The 27,847-nt window shown below is 41.4% G+C and overlaps 2 protein-coding genes, 1 long non-coding RNA gene and 1 other non-coding gene across 4 annotated transcripts; 2 read left to right on the top strand and 2 right to left on the bottom strand.

Annotated features, from left to right (window-relative positions):
• The first annotated feature begins 2,307 nt into the window (after window positions 1-2,307).
• On the top strand, window positions 2,308-8,842 carry fibpa (fibroblast growth factor (acidic) intracellular binding protein a). The gene is made up of 11 exons (XM_005913275.3): window positions 2,308-2,651; window positions 2,738-2,822; window positions 5,290-5,488; window positions 5,636-5,762; window positions 6,012-6,112; window positions 6,335-6,468; window positions 7,346-7,454; window positions 7,564-7,627; window positions 7,716-7,802; window positions 7,949-8,046; window positions 8,590-8,842. The coding sequence occupies exons 2-11, from the start codon at window positions 2,738-2,740 to the stop codon at window positions 8,657-8,659; spliced, it is 1,074 nt and encodes a 357-aa protein (XP_005913337.1). The 5' UTR covers window positions 2,308-2,651; the 3' UTR covers window positions 8,660-8,842.
• A 1,418-nt stretch (window positions 8,843-10,260) lies between these two features.
• Window positions 10,261-21,795, top strand: efemp2a (EGF containing fibulin extracellular matrix protein 2a). Its single transcript, XM_005913274.3, has 11 exons — window positions 10,261-10,444; window positions 15,223-15,452; window positions 16,078-16,126; window positions 16,215-16,403; window positions 16,886-17,008; window positions 17,469-17,585; window positions 18,414-18,533; window positions 18,642-18,761; window positions 18,919-19,045; window positions 19,547-19,742; window positions 20,936-21,795. The coding sequence occupies exons 2-11, from the start codon at window positions 15,351-15,353 to the stop codon at window positions 21,107-21,109; spliced, it is 1,317 nt and encodes a 438-aa protein (XP_005913336.1). The 5' UTR covers window positions 10,261-10,444; window positions 15,223-15,350; the 3' UTR covers window positions 21,110-21,795.
• LOC121814573 lies at window positions 19,651-23,249 on the bottom strand. Its single transcript, XR_006054444.1, has 3 exons — window positions 23,013-23,249; window positions 20,819-21,119; window positions 19,651-19,759 (listed from the first exon to the last, which is right to left on the bottom strand). It is a non-coding gene; the product is annotated as an uncharacterized LOC121814573 (long non-coding RNA).
• Window positions 22,792-22,864, bottom strand: trnak-cuu. Its single transcript has one exon. It is a non-coding gene; the product is annotated as a tRNA-Lys (tRNA).
• Window positions 23,250-27,847: the final 4,598 nt, after the last annotated feature.

Here is a 27,847-nt window from a genome sequence, read left to right as displayed (position 1 = left end):
AAATGGCAACATTTAATAATCTAAAGCTCTGTGGTTCATCTAATTCCACTCTAAATAACGAGATTTGACATGGAAGATCCTCTCTCCACGCGCTCCCTCAATGAGGAACGTGTGCGCCCCCATTTGGATTCAAACCCATTTTTTTATTTCTTTATTTTATTGTATTTTTCTTTTCTTTTTTCTTATCCTTTTCATGCTATGAAACCAAAACAAGTTGGAAATGTATGAAGGAAATTGATAGGAAAAGCCTGTGTAAACCCACTTCCTTCGGTTTTTCCTGTTCATTAGAATGATCTCATCCTCAAAAACCAGATACATGTCTATGACAGTGGAGTGCATGAGTGACTCCTGGTTGTACTTGTTACTTTTCAAAGAACATTGGCGGAAAGTGTGACTGCAGACCCTTTTTTTCCATGGGTTTATGCTGAGGCATTCAGCCACATCCTTCCGCCCTCTGTCCCACCTCCATTGTTTCACTGAGGCCACAACAATGTAGGGTGTTAACCGCGCAAGGGGGATCTGGGGATGGAATCAGGGTGTCATGTGAGGTTAGAAATGAGAGTGTTGATGCGCAGCAGGAGAGTCGACAAAAAAGGCGTGTTTGGCTGATTCGTTTTCACCCTCCCGTGTTGTGATTTTTCTTTTTTGAAGGACACATGCAGAAACACAGAAAGGGAGGGCGAGGAGAGGGATTTACGGGGATTTATTTAGATTAATCGTCAGAGGAAAAGAGCAGATTGTGTAAACGCAGGCAGCAAGCAAAGCGCACAGCACTGTGGGGCCCGGTGCTCACAAAGAAGCCTATCTGTGATCTGACACATTTTATAATAACTTAGGGAACAAATGATCAACAATAGGGTACTGTGTGGCTGCCAGGCGCAGTGCTGTAATTTGAGTCTTCACATAATCGTTCATTATCTTTCGGATTTTCTTTTCTGGTCACTGAAGTCTTTCTTTCTTTATATGAATGTTACCTGTTGAGTTACTGTAGGGTAATTCACCTCTAATCCACCCCTTGGATGGTCAATCAAAGTAGGCGTTGGCTTAGAAGAGAGGCCAAACATTGAAGAAATAAAAGAAAACTGCTGATCCTGAAGGCCATTTGTCAAGCTTTCAATGATAATGATTTTCTATGTATCTAAGCACTCTAATATCACAGAAGTTACCGTTTTGTCTGCACTAACATTACCTATTATTACGTATTCACTTCTCAGAGCCACACCTTAAAAGCACATAATCAGCTCCTAAAAAACTACAGATGAATGGTGTGTTATTCATATTGGTAATCCTCAGGGGCGTCTCATAGTTGTGTCACATGCTGCCCACAGTCATGTGAGACGTCTGCAGTAACTGTTAATGGGAAAAAGAGCAAGACCCCCCCCTCCCCCCCACACACCGAGAAAACTGATGATAATTGAAAAAGAAAAAGAAAACACGGGAAGGGCTGTGCTATATGTAGATATAGCAAAATCCTGCATAAATAAATAAATAAAATAGAATCACCATAATCCAGAGTTGGTGATGGACTTCACAAGGAAGAGGACGTCTGTTATACGACCCGTTTCTATCCTGTGACGGGGTGTTTATGTGGTGGAAGAGTACCAGTACCTGGGTGTCCACGTCTACAACAGGCTGAACTGGAAGACCAACACAGAGGCTGTAAACAAAAAGGCGTGCCGGGCTCCTGAGAAAGGAGATATCCTTCAATATGTGCAGCAAAAGTATTCTCTTTCAGTCATTTGTGGCCACTGTATGATCTTCCGGGGGAGCAGGGGTATTATTATTATTATTATTATTATTATTATTATTATTATTATTATTATTATTATTATTATTATTATTATTATTATTATTTGCCTTGAGTGTGTTGATAGAGGTGTGAATGAGTTGGAAAGAAGTATGTTTCTGTATTAATATGAATATATATATACTATATATATATACACTATAATAAACACATTTATTTATTTATTTATTTATTTATTTATTTATTTATTTATTTAATATAAAAAGCAGTCACGTGTACATTGAATGTTTTCAGTGCCTGAGTTTTGTGATAAGACGATGACATAATAGGTATCAAAAACAATAGCTTTATTGCAAGGAAGGTAATGAACATAGCGGACATAAACGATCAAAGGAATTTCACACGATACAAAAAAAGATGCGACCGAAATACTGATTAATAGAAAAATGGGAAAGAAATTAAAATTGCAATTAAATTAAAATAAACTTAAATGAACTTAAATTAACCAAAAAACAGAAACATATTTTTAATTCGGGAGCTTTTCCTGTGACATCATAGAACCGGAAGTATCTGCTACGTGACTGCTGTTGTTGACATTACGCACTCGTGTCTCTCACAGGCTGTAATATTTCATAGACGTTGTTGCTGTAAATTCAAAAGCTGCTTAATAATTGTGTCATATCGTCACATTAACGTGGTCTTAATTCGCCGCAGTGCTGCCCGTTTATTGGCCGTCGATAACTGTGCTGCTTGGCTAGCTCCGGAGGCTAACATTTTATGGAGGAAGTTAGCTAATCAGTAAGCTATGGAGAGCAAATTTAAGCCCAGCTAATAGAATTAAATAGTTCACTTTGCAGACACGATTTTATCGCCGCCAGCTACCTGAGAGAACACTGAGAACAAGGTATAATATCACCCGAGCTAATCAGCTATATGTCGGTGATACCTGAGCTAAACAATAAACATGTTTTTCTTGTTTGTTTTAAGCAGATGTCTGTAGAGCTGGATGTGTTCGTGGGTAACACCACCATCATGGATGAGGAGGTTTACCAGCTGTGGTTGGACGGATACACAGGTAGGGGTAACGCTAAACACATGTGAGAGTCTGGGTCACAACGATCCTATTAATAGATGCGTTTTTATATAAAGAGTGTGTGATTACCTGGAGTTGGCGGCTAACACAGTCAAAGCAGAGGTGCCCAGCCTGAAGGTCATCCACCTCAAGTATCACAGCATATTTTAAGGGGTGGTTCAGAATAATAAAGCAGTCCAAAAATAGTAATAACATGTAATAAAGCTTCAACATCACCATGTGACACTTTGTTTTGCAGACAGTGATCCAACTCAGTACAGACATAGAATGCAAAATCCTACAGTGAACTGAGGGAAATGGTTAAAAGTTAAAAGTTATTTAAAACATACAGCAGGAGATGGAACAAATGACTGCCTGAGTCTATTAGTGCTAACTGTGGGGCGACTTAACCTTCTCTCTGATAGAAACGTGTGGTTGTTAATATGTAAAGGATGCTGAGATTCTAAAACGACAGTCTGTCCCTTTGAGAGGACTCTTGATTTCACACAGATACTGAAATTCACTAAAGGTGGTGCCCGGTAATCTTACAGGACAACTTAACCGTTTTCTCTACTTTTCACCGGTTTTAAAGATTAAGGCTTTGCCAAATAAGCAAGTCACAGAAAATAAAAGCACAGACTCAGTAAGAAAGTGAATAAAGCATTTCCAAGATACTTTAAAAAACAGCCACGATTGCCCTTTCTGAACAATGCATCTGTATTTGAAACAGCATTTAATTTCTCTTCCAGGTATTTTTATGGCTGCACTTCTCCCAATGGGTCACCTTTATTGAGAAATGGTGCAGGAACAGGGGGACTTGGCCTCCTCCAAAAATCAATAAGCGTTCTTTGGTCTGAGCCACATTTAACTGGAGGAAATACTGATCACACCTCTTAACACATTTGTAAATGACTGGGCCATGATTTTGCTACACAGCCTGTTGAAAACGTATAATTACAGAGTGACTGGCTTCCTTTAATTATATAAAATAAATTAAAGTGTTGAAACCAAACAGTCGAGAGGGGATCAGTGAAGGACCTCAGTATTTAAAACTAATTAATGTTCTTGTTTTTACAGAAAATAAGATACTTTTGTGAAATACATAATGGTTTCACATCTTAGGCGTCTAAAAATGTTAAAATGAAGCATCTGAGAAGGCAAGGGAAAAAAACTACAGTGAAGACGATTTAGTGTAATATTTGAGCTCAGACTTGGCAGTTAGGCTGCAGCATTACACCAAAGCAAATACACATAAGAAATAAAAAACAAACATAAAAACATAATCAGACTGTAATAGTTTGATTGCAATAGGAGCTATTGAGCATTTGTAATGATTCCACCTAATCCATAGTTTGAGCTTGAAGGCAGAGCTCTGCATACAGAGGTCGATCATTCTCTGAGAACACAGAAATACTTCAGTCAGGCAGATCGTTTTCTGTCTCCTGTGATCTGCTCACTGTTTCTGACAGTGCTGTTGAGTGTTTCAATTTAGTTTATTTCCAGGCTGTGTTTACTCCTTCCAGTTAAAGTTTTTATTAGTTTTGTTATTAATTTTTAGTCATAATATGGGGTGTGTTAATTAGGAGATTCAGAGATGAGGCTTGATATCCTCATTGGGACCCAGTCAGAAAGCACAAATGATGCTTAAAGGCTTAATTTTTCAACTTCAAAGTAATTGCAGTAATGAATCTGAACAAAGCAAACAAACACACGCTGCTCTGTCTGTAAAGAAAACGAACAAAAAAGTTTAGATTGCTTCAAATTCTTGAAGACAAAGTTAGAGAGGCGAGGCTGAGATGGTCTGGACATGTGCAGAGGAGGTATGGTGAATATATTGAACAAAGATTAATGAAGATGAAGCCGCCAGGCAGGATTTACTAAAGGTAATTACTGGTTAAATTAATTTAGGATAAGTAACACAATGTATAACTCTCTCTTGGTGTAACTGCCACCCCATGTGAAGGTGAAAAAGTGTGTTATCTCTAAATAATTTCATCAAGTAAGTGGAGAACAGGTGTTAAAAAATACATGTGACATACAGTCATGTAGACATCCCATTATAAATAAAAATATGCACCAAACCCTCCTCATGAATCCATCCACTGTTTCCACTCTCATCAGTATTAAACATAGGAGTAGGTGTTCTCTCTTTGGAACGGGGTTTACTGGGTGCGCCTAGCAGCACATGTTAGGTGTGGTGATTTCAGGTCAGGTACAGTGTTTAAACACACGCACGTGTGGCTTCTAAGTATCATAAGACTAATTTAAGGAACAAGTAAACTTTAAGAATCAAATATGGTAAAGAAATTGGAAATACAGGGTTTAATGCCCAAATATGGTGCAGCAGCTGTTTCAGGCTGCTGATTATTCACAGCACAGCAGTGATTGTTCATTCATGTTATCACATTTAACTTCAGGCATCATCGGTTCATCAACCATTTGAACTGCGCTTGTGTGATTTATCCAACAGTGAACGATGCAGTGAAGGTACGCATGGAGGGAGGAGTGATGGACGAGTGTGAGGCAAGTAAAGATGTCCTGCTGAGTGACACCATGGACCAGTACAGGACTTTCCAGATGTGTGAGCGCCTGCTGCACAGTCCGGCCAAACTAGCCAACCAGCTGCTGTTCCAGATCCCTCCTCATCGGCAAATCATGCTCATAGAGAGGTGCGGCCATGACGCTCTAATTTAATTAACCCATTTATTTCAGAGGAGTCACAACTCTCTATTCCTGTATTTATTTGCCAAACCTCCTCCTTTATGCTACGTTTCTTCTCATGGCAATTTGTTTTTTGTGTCTCTTTCCTTGTTTAGATACTATGCCTTTGATGATACATTTGTTCGTGAGGTCCTGGGAAAGAAGCTCTCCAAGGGAACAAAGAAAGACTTGGACGACATCAGTGCCAAGACAAGTGTGACACTAAAAAGCTGCAGACGACAGGTAAGTCTTCACTGTGCATTGTAAAGATTGATATTTTAAAGCTCCGGTAGTGTGTTATTGAATGGTAGGATACAGCTGAGTGTTGAAACAAACATCAAACCATGCCGGAGCTCCTGTTGTCTGCCGGTTTCAACAATTAATTTGGTTTTATAGCTCTGGGTACATTTTATTAGTTGTGGTGGGATTTCTGATTGTGGAGCAGATTCTTTCAGTATTAGTAAATCTCTTGCATTGTGTGTGTAATTTCAGTTCGACAACTTCAAACGTGTTTTCAAAGTTGTCGAAGAGCTGAAGGGACCCCTGGTGGAGAACATACGTCAGCATTTTCTTCTGTCTGACAAACTTGCAAGGTAATCAGCGACAGGCACAGAGCACAAGCCTTCTGCCTCAGGCTTGTGTTTTACAGCAGTTGTATAACTTAAAATCTGTTATGTTGTAGTGTTGTGATGAATTAATATGTTATTTTGCAACAAATTCTAACGAAACACCACATGAAAAGATTGGGTGCTCTGATTGCTTGGTTTTATTTTGTGTTTTTTTTAAATGCCGTGTGTTTATTGTCTTTATCACAGGGATTACGCTGCCATCGTTTTCTTTGCCAACAATCGGTTTGAGACGGGAAAAAGAAAGCTGCAATACCTCAGTTTCCAGGATTTTGCTTTCTGTGCCGGTCAGCTTATCAGCAACTGGACAGTTGGGGCTGTTGGTGAGTGCTTAGTTTTGACTCAAATAACCACTTGATTAGAACCAAAGTATCTCTAAACACACATAGTATCAAACCTTGAAGGAGATAGGCTACAGCAGCTGAAGACCGCACTGGGTACCTCTCCCTTTAGCTAAGAAATTGAGGCTCAAATTCACACAGGCTCAACAAAATTGAACAATAGAATGTTGGAAAAATGTTGCCTGGTCTGAAGAGTCTCGACTCCTGTTGTGATGTTATGAGGTAAAGCCAGCATAGATCCATCCTGCCTTGCATAAATGGTTCTGGCTTGTAGTGGTTGTGTGATGGTGTGGGAATATTTTCTTGGTACTTTTTGGGCCCCTTAGCTCCAGCTCAGCATCGTTTAAATACCACAGCATTCCTGAGTACTATTGCTGACCATGTCCATCCCTTTATGAAGATACTGTACCCATCTTCTCACTAGTAACAAATCTACAGCAACTGTGTGATGCTGTCATGTCAAACCTGAGGAATGTTTTTAGCACTTTGTTGACCCTATGAAGAATTAAGGCAGTTCTGAAGGTAAAAAGCTGGTCAAACCTGCTATTAGCAAGGTGTACCTTAACAAAGCCGGTAACTATATGTTGATTGTGTTTACTAAATAAAGTTTAGATCAGTGGCTCTGTCAGTGAGGTTTACTGACCACCAGAGGTCCTTCAGGCTTTACTTCATCAGTAAGAGGATGAATTTTAAATTCCCAGGTTAACAATTAGGAGAGTGAAAGAGGGAATAATATTAGGTAGCATCTGAGTCATTATACTTCATAACCAAGCAGTTATAAGAACACAAATATTTAAAATATAATTTCTAGAAAAATTTCCCATTAAACTAACTTGACAGTGTCTGAATTTTCCTGTAGACAACATGGTGGAAGACATGGATGTCGATCTTGACAAAGAGTTTTTGCAAGAACTGAAAGAGCTGAAGATTTTAATCACTGACAAAGATCTGCTCGATCAACACAAAAGGTAACAGGAACACGCTTTCCAGACACTTCCATGTTTTGCTGACTCCTGAAAAAGCTTCTGAATTTTTTTAATCTGTTTTCTTTTCCTTTCTTCTCTTATTTCTGCTCAGTTTGGTCTGCACAGCCCTGAGAGGAAAGACGAAAGTTTTCATTGAGATGGAGGGTAGTTTCAAGGTGAGAGATGATAAGTATCTTTATGATATTCCGTGAGAATAACTGTGAAAAGGAAATAACAGTTTCGAATGTAATTTTGTTTCTGCAGAATCTTTCCAGAGGCCTCATCAACATAGCTGCAAAGCTGACCAACACAAAAGATGTCAGAGATTTCTTTATTGATCTTGTAGAGAAGGTGAGATTTTCTTTAAAAAATAAATAAATAAATATATATATAAGTAAAGACGGCTCAGCCAGCCTGAATGCTTTAATGTCTGTCCCAGCATCAGTCTGCCTTTGAGGCTTTATGCTGTAACCTTCTCACCTCCTTTTATCCCACAGTTTATTGAGCCGTGCCGTTCAGACCGGTGGTCAGCTGCGGACATGAAACTCTACCTCACTCATTACACCAACTCTGCACACATACTCGACACATTCAAGTGAGTTAATGTGCTTTTATTCTCCGAAGCTTATCAGTCAGAGCCTGGCACCGACCCAGGTTATCAATTCCCCCGGGGTATCCTGTGCTAAAAATAGAGCTGTGATTTTCATAGAGAGCTTTTGGGGAAAACTTCAAATAACCGAATAAGGATATGCATGGTGGTGTTAGACGCTGCTGAAGCGTGAAGCTGTATGTTAAAACCCTCCCAAAAATTGACGCCCTTGTTCTGCCAGTGGGTGTCTCCCTATCTTGCTCATGACTTCTTAAACTGTAGTTACCTTGTTTCTCGTGCAAACACTCAGGAATGTAGTTAAGGGTTTACACAGCCCTGAACCACTACAAGCTTAACAAAGACATATTCATAAAAAGAAACATAGACCCCCCACTCCCCCACCAGTATACGCAGGGGGGACACAGATTGCCTCATTTACTCTCTTCACTCTGATTTCACAATTACAGTCTGACATGAAATTTGGAGCACCTCTTTTCACTCCTTTTACTCACCGTTTGCTCTCGTTTTCTTTCTCTTTTCTGCCCTCAGACATCAAGTTGTGTGGGACAGATACATGGGCGTCGTCAAAAGCTGCATCTTCAAAATGTATCACGACTGAAGAGTTCTCCTAGCGGTTCACGTCTCCTTTCAGTTTGCTATGGCGTTACTTCGCTCCTTCGGATGTGCTTTCTCTGCTTCTTCCGTCATCGCTGTATGTTTGTCTGCCTGCTTTGCTCCTAGCGTCCCCCAACGTTGTCTGTAAATTTGGTTTGTAAATAAAATTAAGATTTTACATTAAAAATGCCCTTCTGTTTTATTTCCTATGTAATGTTTCATGTTTATTCTGGAAGGAAGAGATGTTGTGATTAAACCCCCCCAGGATCTTTCACCGGGGGTTGGGGATTGGGGGTTGGGTGAACCATACTTAAGAAGTGAAAACAGCGAATTTGATATTGACTCCAACTGAATTAGCATTTTATTCACTAATTCACTTTAAGAGGACCAGCGGATCACATGCACGACAGGCTGTGACTCCAGTCAGTGTGTGGGGTGTCTCTGTGTGTTTATGGGAATAGGGACCAACTGGATGAGGGGTGGGGGCACAGTTAGTCCAGCTGGGACTGTGATTTTTAACAACATCCCCTGTAGTGACAGCTGCCATCTCTGCCACCCGACAAAAACAAAAGGCAGACAAATAAGCTGAGGCCGAGTGAAGGTTTTTAAACCAAACACTGGAGGGTAGCTGGAGAAACCGCCTCCCATCTAAAAATAAAATGCAGGGAGCTATTTTGCAAGTGATGAGATATTTTTAAGGAAAATTAAGACTAGCGCTGCCGCTGCTGTTGATCCCAATTTGAGGATAGTCTGAATTTGTGTCCATTAGAGTTGAATGAGACTGAAACTAATGAGGATTAATGTGAGTTAAGCAACATCTTAACCCGTTTGCATCATGACAGACTACAAATTTTGCAAGACAACATGCTGCTGGAAATGATTCCAAGCGCAGTAACGCATTAGTCACGCACAAACACGAGAAGAGCAAAAGTTGGTGCGTGGGTCAAGACTCATGATACTTCTTTATTTTTTTGTCTTTTGTCCCAGAAAGCACCGCTGATTTATTCTGTAAAATAAAAATTTTCCAAACACGTACACACACACACACACACACACACACACACACACACACACACACACACACACACACAGACTGTCGCTCTCTTCCACTCTCTAATTTTTGTCCACATTCCATTAACTTCCCTCTCTCTCTGGCTATAAATATCCCTGCATGTCAGATTGGACGAGAGCGAGGGCTTTAGTGGCTTTATGGAAAAGAAAAAAGGGGAGTGAGAGATGGGGGAGGTAAGTATAGATAGATGGGGGGTAAATGGGAAAAGGGAGGGAAGAATGGGTGGGAGAGCTTCGGGATTTTGCGGGGGTTTGGTTTAAATGAAACCAGGTGTGTTGTGGGACCAGTGAGAGGGTGAAAAGATGTGGGGGCATGTGCGTGTGTGAATCTGTGAGTTGTGCCTGCGATTTGGACGGGTTTGGAATTTCGGTATTTGGGCCGCAGACCAGGAATTTGCATCCTGGGGGGTCAGGGAGAGGGGGTTTGGGGAGTGGAGGATGGCAGTGCAGGGGGCCAGAGGGGGGGTAAGGGGGCTGTTCCTCTCCTCCCTTTCTCTCTCTCTCTCGCCTCTGCCTGTCTTGCTCGCTCCCTCTCTCTCCCTCCCTTTCCATGTGCTCAGCTGCTCCAGCTGTCGGTCTCCCCACTCACTCTCTCTCTCAGGGTCATACAGGCAGGAGTTTAAGGGACCACTTCTGTACGCCAACTCGGCTGGGACGACCGCAGCCAGCAGGAGGGACACACTGGTCAGACGGAGACTGAGAGACAGAAGATTCCTCTGTGAGTTTTCCTGTGCTTCTTTAGCCTCTTACACATATCAAAGAATGGCTGTTTGTTAAAGAGAGACTTGCTGGATGACTTACTACGTTTTGCGAGCATTTTAGGGAGAAGTAAGGGAGGTGAGATGTACCTCTTACCCACTTTTTCTTGTACAGGCCATACACGTCACACTTGCACCACTGCCCTGCTCTCTGCTCTGCTTTCCCAGCTGCACTTGGCTCCTTATGAGAGCCAAGATAACGTGGCTAACTGTGTCTGAGTAGTTTACTTCTTGGCTCTGACTGTAATATGGGGTTAGACAGGAAGAGAGGCAGTGAGTCACAGGGCACATGTTATCGTACTGTAATATTGCAAAATCCTTCCGCCTCATCCCTCTTGTACAACTTTTAACGTCAGTGTCACAAGATCAGTTTAGTCTCTAGGTGGGGGAAGTTCAAAATCTGAAACACAAACAGGTGTCAACATGTAGACGAGTTCTCTAAACCTGGATGACCTCACAGTGCACAACTGCTGTTTCACTTTTTGTGTAATCAATTTCCTGCAGGTAAAAGCAGATGTTTCCACTTTAAGGTGGGGATTAGAAAAAGCAAGCATGTCAAAGTTTTCTGAACTCTAACACAAAAGCATCACATGTTAGAGTTCAGGAGGAACATGTTTTACCTTGTGAGTGAGTTTCTCCGACAGGGCGTTATTTCTGTCTTTACCTGTGGAGCTTCCCGGAACAGAAGTCAGGCCGAGTGTGAGATGGAGACTCCCTGATTGTGGATATGCAGGTTCACTGCCACAAATGTAACTGAGCACAGCTGGTGGAGTGCGCTGGGTCACCGTGTTCTCAGGCTGCTCCACGCACAGCCAAGCACATCAACGCAAACTTTGTGTATACACTACAACAAGTGACCATCCTGGAGTCTAAACTCTGTGTGTGTGTGTTCCAGCTGTTGGTCTTTTTTTGGTTTCCATGTGGTCACTGACATTTTGCTTGTTAAGCTGTTCTGAATGTGTGAATTTAAAAATGGGTCACCTGGCAGTCCTGAAGCTGAGCCAAGTTCCAAATACTTCATTAAGTATCGATGATTTGTATTTTTTATTTTTGTGGGCTAGTAAATGGTAGACTTGTATAAAAAAGAAGCCCACCACAAGTTCCCAGAGTCCAAGATGTCGTTTTCAGATGTGTCATTTTGCCTCACTAATAATCAAACTCTGCTGCATATTTGGGTTACTTTCGTATTGACAGAAAAAGCAGGGGAAACTGCATATTTGTGTAGTTGCTTTCACTGTTTTGCTGGAAAACGAGTCATGAAAATTCTTCCTGATTCATTTTCTATGGATTGACTCATCAGTTATTCAAATCGTGTATTTTCCCTGTCAGTGGTGGTCGAATGCAGACAATGAAGTTCTGTATCAGAGCCGCATTCTCTGACATCCTCCTACACATCCTCCAAAGGGATGGGAGGTTAGGGAAGAGTGGCTGGAGGTCTGGCACCAGCTGTCCTCTTATGTGAACTGTGGGGGGTTTCCCAGAACCCGATACTCTGGGAACCACTGCAGTGGCAGGGCATCCCAGCTGAGAACTGGTGCCCACATCCTTGCCACGGGCATTCCAGAGATCTGCCGCCACTTGATCTCCAGCAGCAGGAGGGAAACACCCATGCATCCTTGCTGCCCACACTCAGTAGCCAGTGAGTGACTGGACCCCAGTCTGATGGTCAGTTTGTTTTTGGGTGGTTTCGGGTCAAATTCTTGCTGGTTGTAAGTCACTGTTGGGCCAATTCAGAGAGATCACGCACTGCGGCTGTCTGATTGCGTGGTGGTATGCGCTACCGTCTGAGCTTACAGTGTGAGAGCATATTTTTCTGCTTTTCACCACTCAAAGGTCACGGTGATGTCATTCCTCGAGTATTTCGGGGTGTCCAAGTCACCCTGCGGCCTTCTGTTTGTCTCAGCCTGAAATAAAACAATAAGCAATGCCTGCAAATGTGGCCTCGGGAGTTTATATCAGAGCGTGAGTGTATGCACGTAGACAGGCAGTGATTATGACCTTCCTCCCTGTATTTTAACTGGCGCTCACTCACTTTGCAAACAAGACTTGCTTAGGATTTTTTTATTACTTCAATTTGTCTGTTTTTTTCTTCGTGTCTTTTTGGTCTGGCGGAGATGGAACGGGCAACTTGTTTATGTTTAGGCTCAGCTTAAACACTTATAGCTTCTTTCAGGAACATTAACTGAAGGATGGTTGTGTCATTGCTGCCAGAGAGGCCCAATCCATCACTAATGAACCATGCAATATATGTTTACCTTAGAAATACACTACATGGTACAGAACAATGTATTAAAGTAAAAATAGTAATATCAAAAAATATTCTACTATAGGAAAAAGTCTTGCAAGAGGTGTGGGTAAAAGACCCCTGTGCATACAGTACTAAGACATCAAAGATAGGGCTCTTAAATAGTGGCCACAGAGACCCTTATATTTTGATAATATATTATAAACATTTAGTCTAAAGCATTGGAAGTTGATTTAAAGAGGCTAATATGGTAGTTAAATGGTCATGCTTTTAGTTCTTTACATTCTCATGTTGATTAATAGTGTTTTGGTTAATTTGTTCTACAATAATCCAGGCAGATAAAATAAAAGTGTTTATAATGGACTGATTTATGTTTTGTATATTGTCTATTTTTACTGAACAACAAAAAAGCCAGTTGAATTACTTAATCTAAAAGTAACCAAGATTTATGTTTTACATACATCCAGGCAGGGTACACCATAGACAGGTACTGAAGTTGCTGCAGGACAAATATATTTTAGATTTTAAATCTATATCAGAAAATAGCCATAGTAACTGAAGCTTTAAAATAAATGTAGTAAATGTTGTGCAGATCTTTTTACCCTGCACTGGTCCATTGGTTTGATTGAACCCTGTAACCCTGTTTAATTGCACGACTCTGAAGTAGTCATCATCTATCAGTCTCTCGCATCATTCTGGAGGTAATCTGTCCAACTCTTCTTTCATTCATGCACGGCTCTCTGTTTGATTGTCAAACAGTTTTTCACAGTAATGCATAAAGACTATTAAAGGCCCACCACAGGATTTCAGTCATGTATGAATGGCCCAGCGATTATTTTCTTTTTCAGCCATTGTGTTGAAGATGTGCTGCTTTGCTTGATTTCATTGTCCTCTCCCATGATCCAGTTTCAGCCCAGCTCTAGCGGGCAGACTGCCTTACATCTGACTGTGGAATAACTTGGTATACAGGGGAATTCATGGTCCACTCAGTGACAGCAGGGTGCCCAAGTCCAAATAATTACCCCTCCACCACAGTGAGAGACAGTTACTATATGAGGCATTTGTGCTGATATTCTGTCTTTGGCCAAACATCTCCACTTTGGGCTGACCTGTCCAAAGGACATTATTCCAGAAATCTTGTGGTTTGTTCAAAAGCAACAAACTTAAGCTACAAAGCTACAAACTTTTTTTTCTTTCCCTTCCAAACAAGCCATACTTGTTCAGTCTTTTTCTTACTGGACTGCCATGAACTTTAACATTTAACTGAAGCCTGAAAATTTTAAGTTTCTGTGACCATTGCACAGATTGAATTTGCTTGTCAAACCGGGTTAACACACCTAAACGCTTCAGACCAGCAAACTGCCAAAACATCTGCTTTTATAGAGGTGGTCACAGCTGTTCATGATCACCTAATTCAGTCCATTTCATTATCAGCTCCTGGCTGCTACTTAAACTTTTAATTCTGATAGAAGCAGTAAAGGTGTTTTATAAAGTTCCGTGAAAGCTTTCACAGAGCTTTAAATATTTCTTAAATAATAAAAGTGTGATTGCACATACTTTTTAAAAGATGTTCAGTTGCTTTCTCTGCACAGCTTTGCATATAAACCGAAACAAGCTCACTTAGACATATAACGACATGTCCTATAATCCATAAAAATCCATAACGTTTTATAAGCAATGTTTTTGTTAAATAAAGATTCATTTACTGAGTACAAATGTTCCCTGTGAAATGCAGTTTAGCTGAAAGTGGCATAAAATTGGAAGTTACGCAAGTAAAGAACCAGAAATTCTACTTAAGTGGAGCATTTAATGTGTTTGGTTATTTTGGCAAAGACAGATTCCCCCGTTCGTTAAACAAGCATGACTCTGATTCTACATAAAATAAGTTTGGTAGGTGCAAACTAATGTAATCTGTGAGACTGAAACAGCTGAGCAGGAGAGGCTTCTGTAAAAAAAAAAATTGATGTTTTGACCTGGATTGATGCGGGCCCACCGATGCAGCGCTGATACTCTGTAAACCGAACCTCTGGAGGCAGCGCTCAGCAGGACTGTCACCCTGCCGGCTGCCAGCGTGCAGACATAGAGAGCTTTCTGTGAGCAGCTAATATGAAAGTATTTCTGGGATGTTGACTTTGTTATTTTCAGCAGAAAGTTGGAGGACGTCACAGTGTTTATGTTCTTACCTGGCACAGTGATTCACTCCATTTATTCTCGCTGCGATCAAGGGGGAACTGTTTGGTTGTCAAACGGTGAACCGAGTCCAAGAAACGAACTGTTTGCATTCTGACTGACTTCTTAAAACTTGGCTCTGGTGCCTTTGCTTCCAGTTGATTTATCCATCTCAGCTGTGGGAACAGCTAACAGCACAGGAGAATTTTGAGACAGAATCAAACCGTTTTTGTGATTTTTGAGTTTCGAATCTTGTCTTTTGATGTTTTTTTTTCTTCCCCCCCCCCACTCCTTATTTTCCTCTGTCTCTCTCTGTGAACACAGATACCACTGCTCTGCACATCACAAAGGCTCGTCTTCAGGGCACCGCTACCTGCCTGATTGTTGTGTGTGTGCGCTTGTGTGCATGCTCCAGTCCGATCTCCCAATCTCCCATCAAATAGTGCATTAGTATGCAGGGTATTTGTGTGCCAATCTTGTGTGTGTGCATATGTGTGACTGTGCTCCTCCGCAGTGCGATTTCACAGCCACGTTCAGAAAGTGACACCTACACGGTAAGGATGGATGAATCTCTCTCCCTCTCCTACTCCTTTCTTTTTTATTAGCATCTCTTTTCCACACCTGTCACTTCACATTACAGGTTTTGTGTTGAAATGCTGGCCTCCAATCCTCTCTCTGTTCTTTCTTTGTGCTCTTTCTCATTGCCTCATCATCTTCTTGTTCAAAGTTCCACATAAATGTTCCCTTCTCAGGACTTTACAGTGTTCACTGCTGGGGTTAAATTTGGTTTTAATACCATGTTTCTTCAGGCCTCTGGTTTCTCTTTCCATGCAGGTTACAGCAGCATTTTTCCCTTGAATGATAATGACCCTTTTTCCAAACAGTGGCCTTAAATACTTCTTTTTGTTTTTTAGGGTGACATTTTGCTTTAGGAAAGTAGTTTACATGTCACAAATCCTCTAACAGAAGCAGGCTTCTTGTCTTTTTGGCTTAGCAGAGGAAACAAGTTTCTCTATCCTCCCCTTTTTCTTTTCGTTTTAATTTTTTTACACGTCTCACTACTGGGAAATTTATTATGTATTATGAATACATTATGCAACTACTTGGCACAGGGGGGCTGTTCACATCTTTCTTTCCATCATTTTCTCACACACGCACTGTGTCTGCTGCGTTTTGCAGGAATGCACAGATGGGTATCATTGGGACCCTCAGACTGAGCACTGCAAAGGTAAGGCTATGTTGAATCAAGTAACACCTTGATTCTCCTCTTGCTTCTATAATCTTGCCTTGTGTTTTACATTTCAATCTCCCATCAGACATAAACGAGTGTGAGACCATTCCTGATGCCTGCAAGGGGGAAATGAAGTGCTTCAATCACTATGGAGGCTACCTGTGCCTTCCCCGCTCTGCGTCACTCATCCCTGCTCCAGAGCCTCCTATTACACCCGCTGAGCCCTTAAACCCATGCCCTCTAGGCTACGAGCCTCAGGGAAACAGCTGTGTGGGTGGGTGTCTGGTTTGTTGGTCTGGGGGTTGGAGGTGGACAGGTGGCCGCAGGAATAGCGATTGTTAAGCATGTTTGTGTGTGCGTGTGTGTGTGGTTGTGTAAACTCATTGTTGGCGGCCACAGATTGTGAGGGACAGGTGGCTGCAACAGGTGTTAGGACTGGAGGCAGCATGTGGGTGCAATCTGTGAGGGTGTGAGTGAGCATGAGTCCACGGGAGGCGGGCAGACAGTGCAGGAATTTGGAAGATTTCACACGAGGACAGCTGCTGTGTTTTAAGACTTGTAGCGAGAAAGTGGCCTGCATGACACAGCAAACATGACTCAACATGATGTTCTCAGCTGCTGGGTGCAAGTGAGGGGAACGTAGTGGCCAGCGGCATGTAACACTCACACTGTATATGTCAGTCATGCTGCATGATGGTGTGTTCGCTCACAATAACAGCGTTTTAAACGTTTGTATCACCACACCCACAAACACAGACATCGATGAGTGCGAGAGACACGAGCACGACTGCCAACCCAGCCAGGAGTGCATCAACTCGGTGGGCGCCTTCACCTGCCAGTGTCCGGATGGATACCGGAAAGTCGGCACAGAGTGCGTTGGTGAGATATTTTGAATTTCACCTTTAATTGGTGTAATTAAGCGTAACTGGGCTATTATGCGTTTCTTTATTTTCTCTCCTATATACAATGGTGGATTTGAGTCTCAAATAATGAAGTCTGCATACATAAAAGTGTGAGCCAAGAAGTCAGACTTCAGACTGCTCTAAATGCCCAGTTTCCAACTGTTTTTTCTCCTCTTGTGGGAGCAAATGGCAGCTCAGCAAAGACCTCCTTATATGGAAATAAGGCGAGGCTTACAAGCACTCTGTTAACAGCCCATGGCCCTTTGAAACAGACAGAAATAAATAACAATTTGTTTGAACTGTGAATCATTCAAAGCTACAGAGTAAGAATATGAAGCTAGAAAAGAGCATCATAGCCCCCCCCCCTCTGTGGCAATATGCCCAAAAATCTTTAGAAATTTAAATCTTGTTCTTAATAACTCTCGTTTGTCTCGCAGATATCGATGAGTGCAGGTACAGGTACTGCCAGCATCGCTGTGTCAACGTGCCCGGCTCCTTCTCTTGTCAGTGTGAACCAGGTTTCCAGCTGGCAGGAAACAATCGATCTTGCATTGGTGAGTTTTAAGAGTACAGCAGTGTGAGTAAAAGTCCTGCATTTCTAATATTGACTAAAAAAAACTCTGAAATAATAACAATTTAAAGTAAAAGTATGTTAGGTTAACATCAAGAACTGTAATAGTTGATGTGTAATGATGCCAGTTTTTTTGGATGTTTTGCTTGCAAATGTATACTGCTGCCTCCCTCTCTCAGTATCACTCCCCATTACTTCTTGTTAATGCTGTAGTTAATTTAAACTTCTTTATATTTGTTTGGTAGTTTAAGCTATTTTTAAAAAAAAAAAAATTAGCGCTTCAATAAAACAGTTAATTACATTAGTTGCATAGTTTTTGCCTAATAGTCCAATAAGTTGCCTATTCTGTAAAACAAAGGCTAAAAAAAACTTTCCAAATGCAAAATAGAAGCAAATGGCAATACTGAATTGCCCCCAAACTGTATGTGAGTACAGTTGTCACAGCTACTTTCAAAAGTATAATTGTTTATTGAGGCTTTGACCTCGGAAAAACTCAGCTGATCTCCTTCTTCTTCATCAAATCCATGTGAGTTAAATTTGATGGGATTTGGATTACATCATTAGCTTATAACTCCACAACTGTCACTACATAATAAATCACGTTGTTCAAGTTTAATCGGTGCTTTGATTTCCAGAAGTTCATGACATCACCTTTTTCCACCAGATCCAGTCTTACGTTAAAAATAAAACTGGAAAACTGGATGTTCAACACACTGACATGAACACAGAGTTTGGGGTTTTTAACTTTATTAAAATCCTTTGATCCAGAGCCTACAACAGACCTCAGATTCTCTGCTTTTCCTCTTTTCAGATGTGAATGAATGTGAGATGGGTGCCCCCTGCTCGCAGAGATGCTACAACACATACGGCACTTTCCTCTGTCGCTGTGATCAGGGCTATGAGCTCGGGCCCGATGGCTTTGAATGTAAAGGTAATGAAGGACAAAAGGAGCGACAGTGATAGTGCACGCTTATCCCTCTCAGTTTTTTTGCTACTTAGTGATCGACAATTAATAAAACCCAACCTTGTGAATTGTTAGACATCGATGAGTGCAGCTACTCCAGTTACCTGTGCCAGTACCAGTGTGTCAACGAACCAGGGAAGTTCTCGTGCGTGTGCCCAGAGGGATACCGACTGCTGGGCACCAGAATGTGTCAGGGTGAGTGCGCCCGCCTCCATTTCCTCCTGAAACTAACACCTTCCCCTCTGTGCTCTCAGAGTCACAAATGGTGCACTGAGTCAATGCCTATTCATCCTTGTTCTCGAGCCCCTGTCTGCTGTTCAGCGAAACATCACAAGCTGTTTGCTCGCTTTAGATATAAACGAATGTGAAACGGGAGAACACGAGTGCACGGAGACGCAGAACTGTGTGAACATCCACGGACGATACCAGTGTGTGGACAAGAACAGCTGCCAGGAACCTTACATCCAAGTGTCTGACAAGTGAGTGACACTTCGTGAAAGCTTCTGTGTGCGTACGCGAACACGCAACTCCACACACCTTTTCTCAATTACTCAAATATGTGCTGGCCATCGGCTCCGAGTATAATCAGCCCCTGTGCTGAGTTTGGCTCAAACTCTAAGATTACCCCAATTACTTTTTCCACGTATGAGTCCAGCTTTTCAACCTTTTCGTTTGAATGTGTTCCAATGCAATAAGAAAACCATTACATCTGTGAACAAGTGCTGGCTCAGGAACAGGTGTGGGTCACTATTAACATATCCCTGAAGATTTAGTAGTATAAGATGATTTTTAGAAAAACACGAAGGAAAAAAATGGCCACTGTTCAATATTTGTTTAGGTTTTAGCCCTTTGCGCTCAGTCATACTACTCCCTCTGCTGGCTCATTTTCTAACTGCTCATGATGTTTTCCTGCTACTAACGCACAACTGTTCTCTTAACTGTAACTGTTTGCTCCTCTCTGTGTGCATTTGTACATCCAGCCGCTGCGTGTGCCCCGTCAACAACCCCGCCTGTCGAGAGCTGCCTTTCTCCATCGTGCACCGCTACATGAGCATCACCTCCGAGCGCTCCGTCCCCTCGGACATCTTCCAGATCCAGGCTACCAGCGTCTCTGCGAGGGCTTACAACACCTTCCGCATCCGCTCCGGTGACGAAAACGGAGACTTTTACATCAGGGTGAGGAGAGTGGGATCCTGTAATCACAACACCAGATGTCTTTAGCTCTAAATACTAACTTTAGACTGGTAATAACAATAATAATAATAACAATAACATCGCACTTCACAGTTTGAATAAAACCACACTTGAAAAATAAGTATACATGTTCCAGCATACAGACACAGAGGAAACATATGGTCTTATATTTATTCCCATATACACACTTTCATCCAGGACCAAAAATAATGGTTAAAGAAAACCTATCCTATAAAAATAAGTGTTTAAAACAAACCACTGAATCAGCTGACCTAAGAGCGTGAAACAGTTAAGACCCTGATCACATGATAGGAGAGGCTGACCTCAATAACTGAGTTATATACCCAGGAGCCTTGACATGTAGATTTTATATGCTATTAGTACAATTTTAAAAGGCAAGACTCACTTATTTTAAATCTACTATGTGTTTGGCATTGAGTATTTGTTTTCCCCTGCACATGTCCATCATCTGAGCCTCGCCTCTCTAACTTTGTCTCCAAACTGCTCAACCTGAGCTTTCCCTCTGATGAGCTCATTTCTAATCCTGTCCATTGAAAACCTCAACATCTTCAGCTCTTCCTCATGTATTTTTGTCAGTGCCACCATCTCCAAACCATCTTTTAAACTGTCCTTTTCATAGTTGACCCCCAGTAAAACTTGATAAGACATGTAATGTTGGGTGTTTTGGGTGCAATGCCCACACACCCACTAAAATCACTGAAACCTCCTCCACAGACACACAAAACAAAGGTACGATAAGTAACCTCATCTCACATTGTTTTGACTTTTATAAGCACACGTGGTTCATTACACGTATTTCTTCTTTATTTTTTCGCTTGGACTTCTTAATGTGCCGCCTGTGTTCTACTTTCACCTCACTCGTCTAGTTTTCTAGCTCCTGTTTAGGGCAAAACTGACTCTATTACCATTTTTATTGGTACATGTACTTTGGTAAGCGCAGCCCAGTGTCAACCTGAGGAGAATTTTAATCAGCTGGAATAAATGAAAAACATCTGTGTGGATGTGCAGATTCTTGAAAAAAGAAAGAAGAAGCTCACCTCATATAGAGGTGATGAGACGTTTTAAAAGAAGACACTTTGACATGTGACAGTGAGAAGAGCACCAGTGTAAATGCCACTCTGCTTTAACACTCCATTATTTTCTGTCTTCCCCAGCAAATCAATAACATCAGTGCCATGCTGGTGCTGGCCCGTGCCGTGTCAGGGCCCAGAGAGTACACGTTGGACCTGGAGATGGTGTCCATTAACCCCCTGGTCAACTACCAGAACAACTATCAGACAAGCTCCGCCCTCAGACTCTCCATCTACGTCGGGCCGTACACCTTTTAAAGAAGAAGAGCTGGAGGGGACACGGAGAGCGAGACACAGACACAAACAAGGAGAAAGAAGCTGTAAAACACAAGTGGTGGATGCAGTTCAACCAGTCACTGTGATGTTAAACTAATAGCTTTTTATACTGTGTTGTCCACGGAGAGTGACAGTTTTCTGTCTGCCCTCACTATGTGTAAAAATATACATGCAGTACCGTATGCAAACACATCGTAGCAGCAATGTCTCACAGATAACCAGCAGCCTTAAAATAATTAGTCCTGTCAAAGTCATTCCCCGTTTTCCTGTTATCATGTTTACGGTTATTCAGTCATTCGTGTAGAAAAGAGGTTTTTCTGCATTCATGGCGATAACGAATCTGTGTGACATATTTTCTGTCTGCCTTCAGGTGGAATGATTCACGCCGGGCGTCACCAGACTTATCCGTTTCACAGTTTACACCCTTATCTTCTTCTGTTTGTCACTTTATTCTTGTCAGCCCTGTTTCCTGTTGACAGACGTGATTCAGTAACCACTCACATCAGACCTCAGCACCCACGCTCCTCCTTCGCCCGCCGCTGTTCATTTCCCGATGAAATCTCCGCCACTGTTGTTCCTGAGTGTTGTACTTTGTTTTTGTTTTGTTTTTTTAAATTTTTGTTTTTAAGATTTGAACCCAAATAAAACAATAAACCCTTTCAACCATGTGTCAAGAACTAAATACAGTTTCTTTATTTCAGGTCCCTGTGGAATTTCTAGCACGCTTAGCGAGCTGAAACAAGTACTCGGTTTACTGATAAATTAATTGGTGAGGATTCTTTTAACCTTTTATATATTATATAATGGATTATGTTTGGGTTTCAACTGCAAAATGGAGCGCCATAAAATTAAGGAGTGGTCAGCAGATCATAAATATTAGAAAACCTAATATTTTCTGACAAGCATAGTGAAGCACTGGGAAATTGCTTTGTACTTCTTTATTGAACCCACACTAACCCGTTAATCCCAATCAATTAATTTTTTTTTCCTTTAGGAAGAAAAGAAGAAAACAAAAAGTCTGTTTAAGGTATAAACCTGACCATTGTGTCACTTGCTGGGTTGCCACTGGTGGAAAAACCACTATTACCAGTGAGGGTTTTCCATCCCTCAGTTTCAAGAAGCTGTAATGAGCCCGTTACTCGACAGACTGCCTGTCTACATCACATAATTCATACTTTTTTTTTTATCAGCCGGAAACCCAAGTGATGTTTTTATTATTTCTTGTCTGGGTTCAACACAAAGACATATACTTTCTATTCAGTGATAAGAATCGGATTAATAAAATACATCCAACAACTTTTATGACCAAAATATGTACTATATCTTCTCTACAAATGACCAAATGATCTCACCCCTTCCTCTCTTTCTTTATCAACAGCCTGCTCTCTAATACACTCTTTTGAAATCCTGCCCATCCTGTCTGCTCAAAATGAGAAACATTAAAAGCTCAACTTAGAAAGTTCCTTTCGTTTTCGCCTCCACTTCTTTGCTGTACTATATCTATTGCTTTTTAAGCTCAGCCACCTTCGCTGCTCGTTTCATTTTCACAATGAGACCTGTTTTACTGTCGCCACATTCCTGTTGTGTTGAGGACACATTCACTTTTCCAGGCTGTTAACTACTCTCACCATGTCAGTTGTGATTTGTGTGGTTCAAAATGTGAACGCCCAACGTGGGGCTCGAACCCACGACCCTGAGATTAAGAGTCTCATGCTCTACCGACTGAGCTAGCCGGGCTTACAGAGAGGTATACAGTTAGCTATTTTGGCTGTAGTAGCCTAACAAAAAGCTAGTTAGCCTAGCTGATACACATGTATTCAAAGCAGCCAAATACCTAAAGAATGCATCAATAACAATTAAGAGAAGTGAATAAAAAGAAAATTACCCGTTGCACAGAAGAAAGGACCTAGTCACAAAGACCACAACAGTTTTCTCTGCTATGCTGTGAACCCGTTTTTTCTGCCAACATGGTGAGAATGGACTCCGTGCTGCCACCCTCAAGTGGCCACTAGAGGAACTGCAGTTGTTTGTACTTAAACGCTTGGGAGTTTCTGCTTGCCATCAAACAAATGAGATGCTTCACTGGACTGACTGATTGGTATGCCTGCTTAACTGACCCTCTTCCTGTAAGTAGCAGTGCAGTGTCTACACAGGACCGTCTCCCGCACAGTGGGGAGTGTCTTCAAGCTGACATTTAATTGCACTTTCCCACAAACAAGGAGTCCGGAGCAGAGTTTTATAGCTGCGCTGCATCTGCCTGGTTTGATCATGGCTGAGCAGCTGACGTACTGCTTCATCTATATGACCTCTAGAGTTCATCCTCCCTCTTTTAGCCTTACAGATTCTTGCTAGTTGAGTCAGAAAGTTTTAGACATTGCTCTCTGACCTAATCCCTACTCCTACCTGAAGCAAAGACCAGCACTCCAAACCTGTCCCACTGTATCCCTCTGTCTGCCCCGTGACCCTTCACGGCAAAGGAAAAATGATGGTTTCATCTCACTTTGTATGTCAGGAACTATATGAGTGCAGGCAGGTCTACAGGGTCATCTCAAAAACTGCTGTTTTGCTGAGTTGGACCACGACAGCGAGAACAACTCACACAGTGTGCTCAAACGTCCCGGAACCACCTCCTCTTTACCTGCACCCACACACTCAGCACGAGCCTCCCAAGAAAGACGTGTACAGAATGTGCTCCTGTTTTCAACATCATGGCAGCTTTCAGCCAGTTCTCCAAAACAAACTCAGTAATGAAAGACAGAGAAACTGCTCTCCCTTTTTGTTACATTCATTAATGACATGGATATTCTCTATATCTACACAAAGAAGAGGCAGATGCATCTCATACGTGCCTCCTAACATCCTCAGGACCTCCAGCCTTGTTTTAGTCAAACACCATTGGAGCTCTGCTGCATCTGCTCCATTTTTACTGTCACAGCAACTTCACTGGAGCAGTAACTGATTCTCCTGACCCACAAAAAAAGAAAAAAATCTGAGGAAAAACAGACAGAGAGAGGGAGAAAAGGGAGCGAGAGAGGGGGAAGCCCTTATTTCACAGTCCACTGCTGTTTTCTCCGCCCAGTCCTACACACAAACACACTCACACACCGAAACACCACGCACACCTCCCATCTGTCCTCAGTGGGGGGGCGGAGGAGGAAGATGGGGGGTGGGGGTGATGATGACTCACCCACTGCCCTGTTTTATGTAATCGGAGCAGACAGGCTTAAGCCACCAGGGGGCAGCAGATCCTGCAGATCTCATCTGCAGCAGGCCAAGAATAGCAACAACCAGAGGAGACGGTGCTTGGTTTTATAACCTAATTTACTATCGGGCCTACATTTTCTCCCATTTTCAGCGAGTCATGCACCTGTAGGAGGAACAACTGATGGGAACTTTGTCTACTTTTCACAAATAATGTACTGTACAGCAATTTAGAAGCTCATCCCCCCCCGCCGCCCCGCCCCCTTTGTATAACCTGGCATCATATGATGGAGAACAAACATGTGTCGGGTGATGGTGTTAAAGAGTGCAGCAGAGTAGGAGGTGTGTGTGTGTGTGTGTGTGTGTGTGTGTGTGTTCAGTTAAGGGAAGAGTAGCCCTGGCATTTCCTGTTGGCATTCACACAGAAATAGACCCCGACAGGGGCAGACAACATAATGGGTGAATTTCTCAGCAGGACTGGGGTTCAGTGGGTAAGCCGGCCTCTGGGCTTCACCCGCAAAATTTTACTGAGCATGTCACAAATCTGCAATAAAGAGAAGGTTCATAAATGACTACAAATAGGTGCAAAAAAAGTCAGAAGGGGATGCAAAATTCCCACAGAGACACCCAAGAGACCATAAAGTAATACAAAATAACCAAGAAATGATCCAATATGACAAGAAATGATCTCAACTAACATAAGGTGAAAACTGGGTTAAAGTAGATGAAAGATGCCAGCAAACACGCAGACAAAGACATAGAGCGGCTAAAAGAGCCCCAAAAGATGAAGACGATGATTAGAATGGAGCACAAACGTCTGGGATGGTGTAGATGGTGTAGCAAGGCCTTGTGTATGTCTCATAATCTATATTTGCGGGGTGTAATGGTTCAAAGGATCCACAGGAGAGTGCGTGAGTAGATTTGTGCGTGCAACCAGCATGTATTTGTGTTTATGTGATTATATATATGTGTGAGTGCTGTGAGTGCAAGGTGTGGGTGTTTACATAGGAGAGCATGTGTTTGAGAGTGTCAGTGCCCACACAGATGAGGGGGAGGAGTGTTTGGGGTGGCAGAGGGGAGTGTTGGAGCATTTGGGCCTCAGTTTTTTTGGCTCCATGGATGGAGTATGATCTCATTTCTGGGCAAGCCGTGCCCCGTAGGCCGCAGTGGGGGAATGGTGTGGGTGTGGAAGCTCAAAATTGAAGCTTCATGTGGTGGTACCAACCACTTAAACGCAATGGAACAAACATGGCCGACAGAAATGCTTTCTTTCCATGTCGTACAATCATGCTCTGTTCTTCAATTTGAGACACGTTGCCATGATGGAGGAGCAATCTTTTCCCCTTTGATCTCCTCCTGTTGCATTACAAAAAGCTCTCAAAGCCTCCCCCTCCACTACACTACAATGCAGGTATTATATTTATGAATGAAAGAGCGAGGTGGAGTGTCATTTCCCTCCACCCACAACCCCGAACACTGAATGAGTTCATTAATGAAAAGAGCGGGGAGCGAAATCTGCAGGACATGAAAAACAGGATGCACAGTACAAGGAGGGCTGAGTGATTAGAGAGTGTAAATTAGTGAGGGCATGAGGCAGGAAATGGCTCTCTCCTCTGGATATTTGCATGGAGTATATATAGATATATGGAGAGGGGTGATCAGTGGGGGAGGGCAATTATGAAATACAACATAAACAATAGCATCAAGGACTAATTTAAAAAAACAAAAAAAACAAGACATGGTTCTGACTCTGGATACTGCCATTTACAGACAGGTTATAAATCAGACATTGTTTTGTTCCACAGAAACAACACAGGTTCATAAACAGAGTGCATTAATGTACTAATGTATTGCATTTTTGGATGCAATCAAACATCTCTGATTGGAAATAAAAACATAAACCCTAAAGATGGTTTAAACTAAGTGCAGTCCTTGCATCACTAATAATATCTCGGGCTGTGTACAGCAGGAAAGATTGCAGAGTAGACCAGCTTTGCAAGAAATAAAACCACTCCATTAAAAGGAAAAAAAAACCCCAAGTAATTTTAAGTCCCATCCCTTTATTTTTGGGCTCTATTAGTGTGGCTTTGCAAGATTAAAAGTAAAAATAAATAAATAAAATCTTTACTTATCTTATGGTGGGCCTTGGTACATCCCTCCAGTTGATCAGGGGGTCAGGGGTAAAAACACTTATTAGCAATGCCCAGATATTGTAATACCTCTCTAAAGTAAGAACCTGAACATGAACCCTTCAGATTAAGAGGTTGGAGACTCTGAAGAATTCTTCCTTTTAATATATGATAGTAACTCTTAAATTTAATTTGATTCTTAAAAGTCTAGTTTTTTTGTCTACTAGTTTTTTTTCACTATATATACTATATATATACTTTATTTAACAAACTACTTTTTTCATACTCTCAAAGATTTTGTGCTTAATTTCTCCTGAATGTCCTGCAAATATGTTTTAAAATGCTTTTAAAGACGATCTGGCTAGAGAATGACATTTGAAAATTAGCCCGTTAGCTAAGAGTAGGTAATTGCCCCGAAGCTAATCAAACAAATAAACAAAATACACCTTCACAAGGATATATTTAAAGACAGATAAACTGAGTTTTAGATAAGGTTACTGCATTAATATCTATACGGTTAAACTTCACTGTGCTATAAAATCTTGAGCTAAATGCTAGAGCTAGCATGGTAACATGCTAACAATCATAGATTTAAAAGGTAATTTAACATATAAAACACATGCATTCCTACTAATAATGACATGGAAGATACAAAGGAAAAACACTATTTTATATTTATATATCACCCAGTATTTTTTTTTTCTCTGTGTGTATCTTTTTCTGTACAACAACACCAATATTCCCATAAATAACGGGTGCGGATAAAATACAAAACTTACGAAAGATAAAGAAAACAAAGTGTCTAAGGCTCAAAATTCAAAATTTTACAGTTGAGTTGGTAGATAAAAGTAAATATTTTGTGCAGACTTTTACTTAGAATGGCAGCATTAAGTTACTATCTATGCGTTCTCCACACAGAGTCCCATGAATTAGGCTAATTACTAAAGATACTCATTAGGGAGCTCGAATAAGTTAGATAAAATATTTATAAAAGCCTAAATGCTATTAAAACTATTACAAATGCCTTTGTAGAAGACAGTGAAATAAGAGGGAAAAACCCCTAATGCAGGAAAAAAAGAAATATGTGTATCAACAGTTTTCTGTCAATGTGACTGTAAGGATTCTACCATTCTCATAATGACTGAATTAATGATAACATTTTTTTTGCACTCATAAGGCTTTCTATGTTAATCATGCTGGTTTAGCATGGTAGTGTAGAATTTATTTATTTCTGCAGGTAAAATTGTTGAACAAAATGAAGATTTTATTCAAAATTGCAAAATTAAAAAAGAAATCTGGGATAATCGCTCTATCAATCTGAACAGGAAAAGTGGATGTATAGATAACTGTTGCTAGCCTGGTTATATGCGTTCAATGACCTCTTTGTTGG

This window comes from Haplochromis burtoni, unplaced genomic scaffold, assembly GCF_018398535.1.
Source record: "Haplochromis burtoni strain Fernald_Lab_line unplaced genomic scaffold, NCSU_Asbu1 Contig_4, whole genome shotgun sequence".
Lineage (NCBI taxonomy): Eukaryota > Metazoa > Chordata > Actinopteri > Cichliformes > Cichlidae > Haplochromis > Haplochromis burtoni.
Note: the sequence above shows the minus strand (reverse complement) of the source record. Positions and strands in the feature narration are given on the sequence as shown.

What these genes read in the sequence shown, in the direction of transcription:
- fibpa (XM_005913275.3), top strand. Translation starts at nt 2,738, where the DNA reads ATGTCTGTAGAGCTGGATGTGTTCGTGGGTAACACCACCATCATGGAT. An exon ending in GTGGTTGGACGGATACACAG is followed by an intron (nt 2,823 to 5,289) that starts GTAGGGGTAACG and finishes TTTATCCAACAG; the next exon opens with TGAACGATGCAGTGAAGGTA. An exon ending in CTGTCTGACAAACTTGCAAG is followed by an intron (nt 6,113 to 6,334) that starts GTAATCAGCGAC and finishes TCTTTATCACAG; the next exon opens with GGATTACGCTGCCATCGTTT.
- efemp2a (XM_005913274.3), top strand. Translation starts at nt 15,351, where the DNA reads ATGCAGGGTATTTGTGTGCCAATCTTGTGTGTGTGCATATGTGTGACT. An exon ending in AAACAATCGATCTTGCATTG is followed by an intron (nt 17,586 to 18,413) that starts GTGAGTTTTAAG and finishes TCCTCTTTTCAG; the next exon opens with ATGTGAATGAATGTGAGATG. An exon ending in CGATGGCTTTGAATGTAAAG is followed by an intron (nt 18,534 to 18,641) that starts GTAATGAAGGAC and finishes GTGAATTGTTAG; the next exon opens with ACATCGATGAGTGCAGCTAC.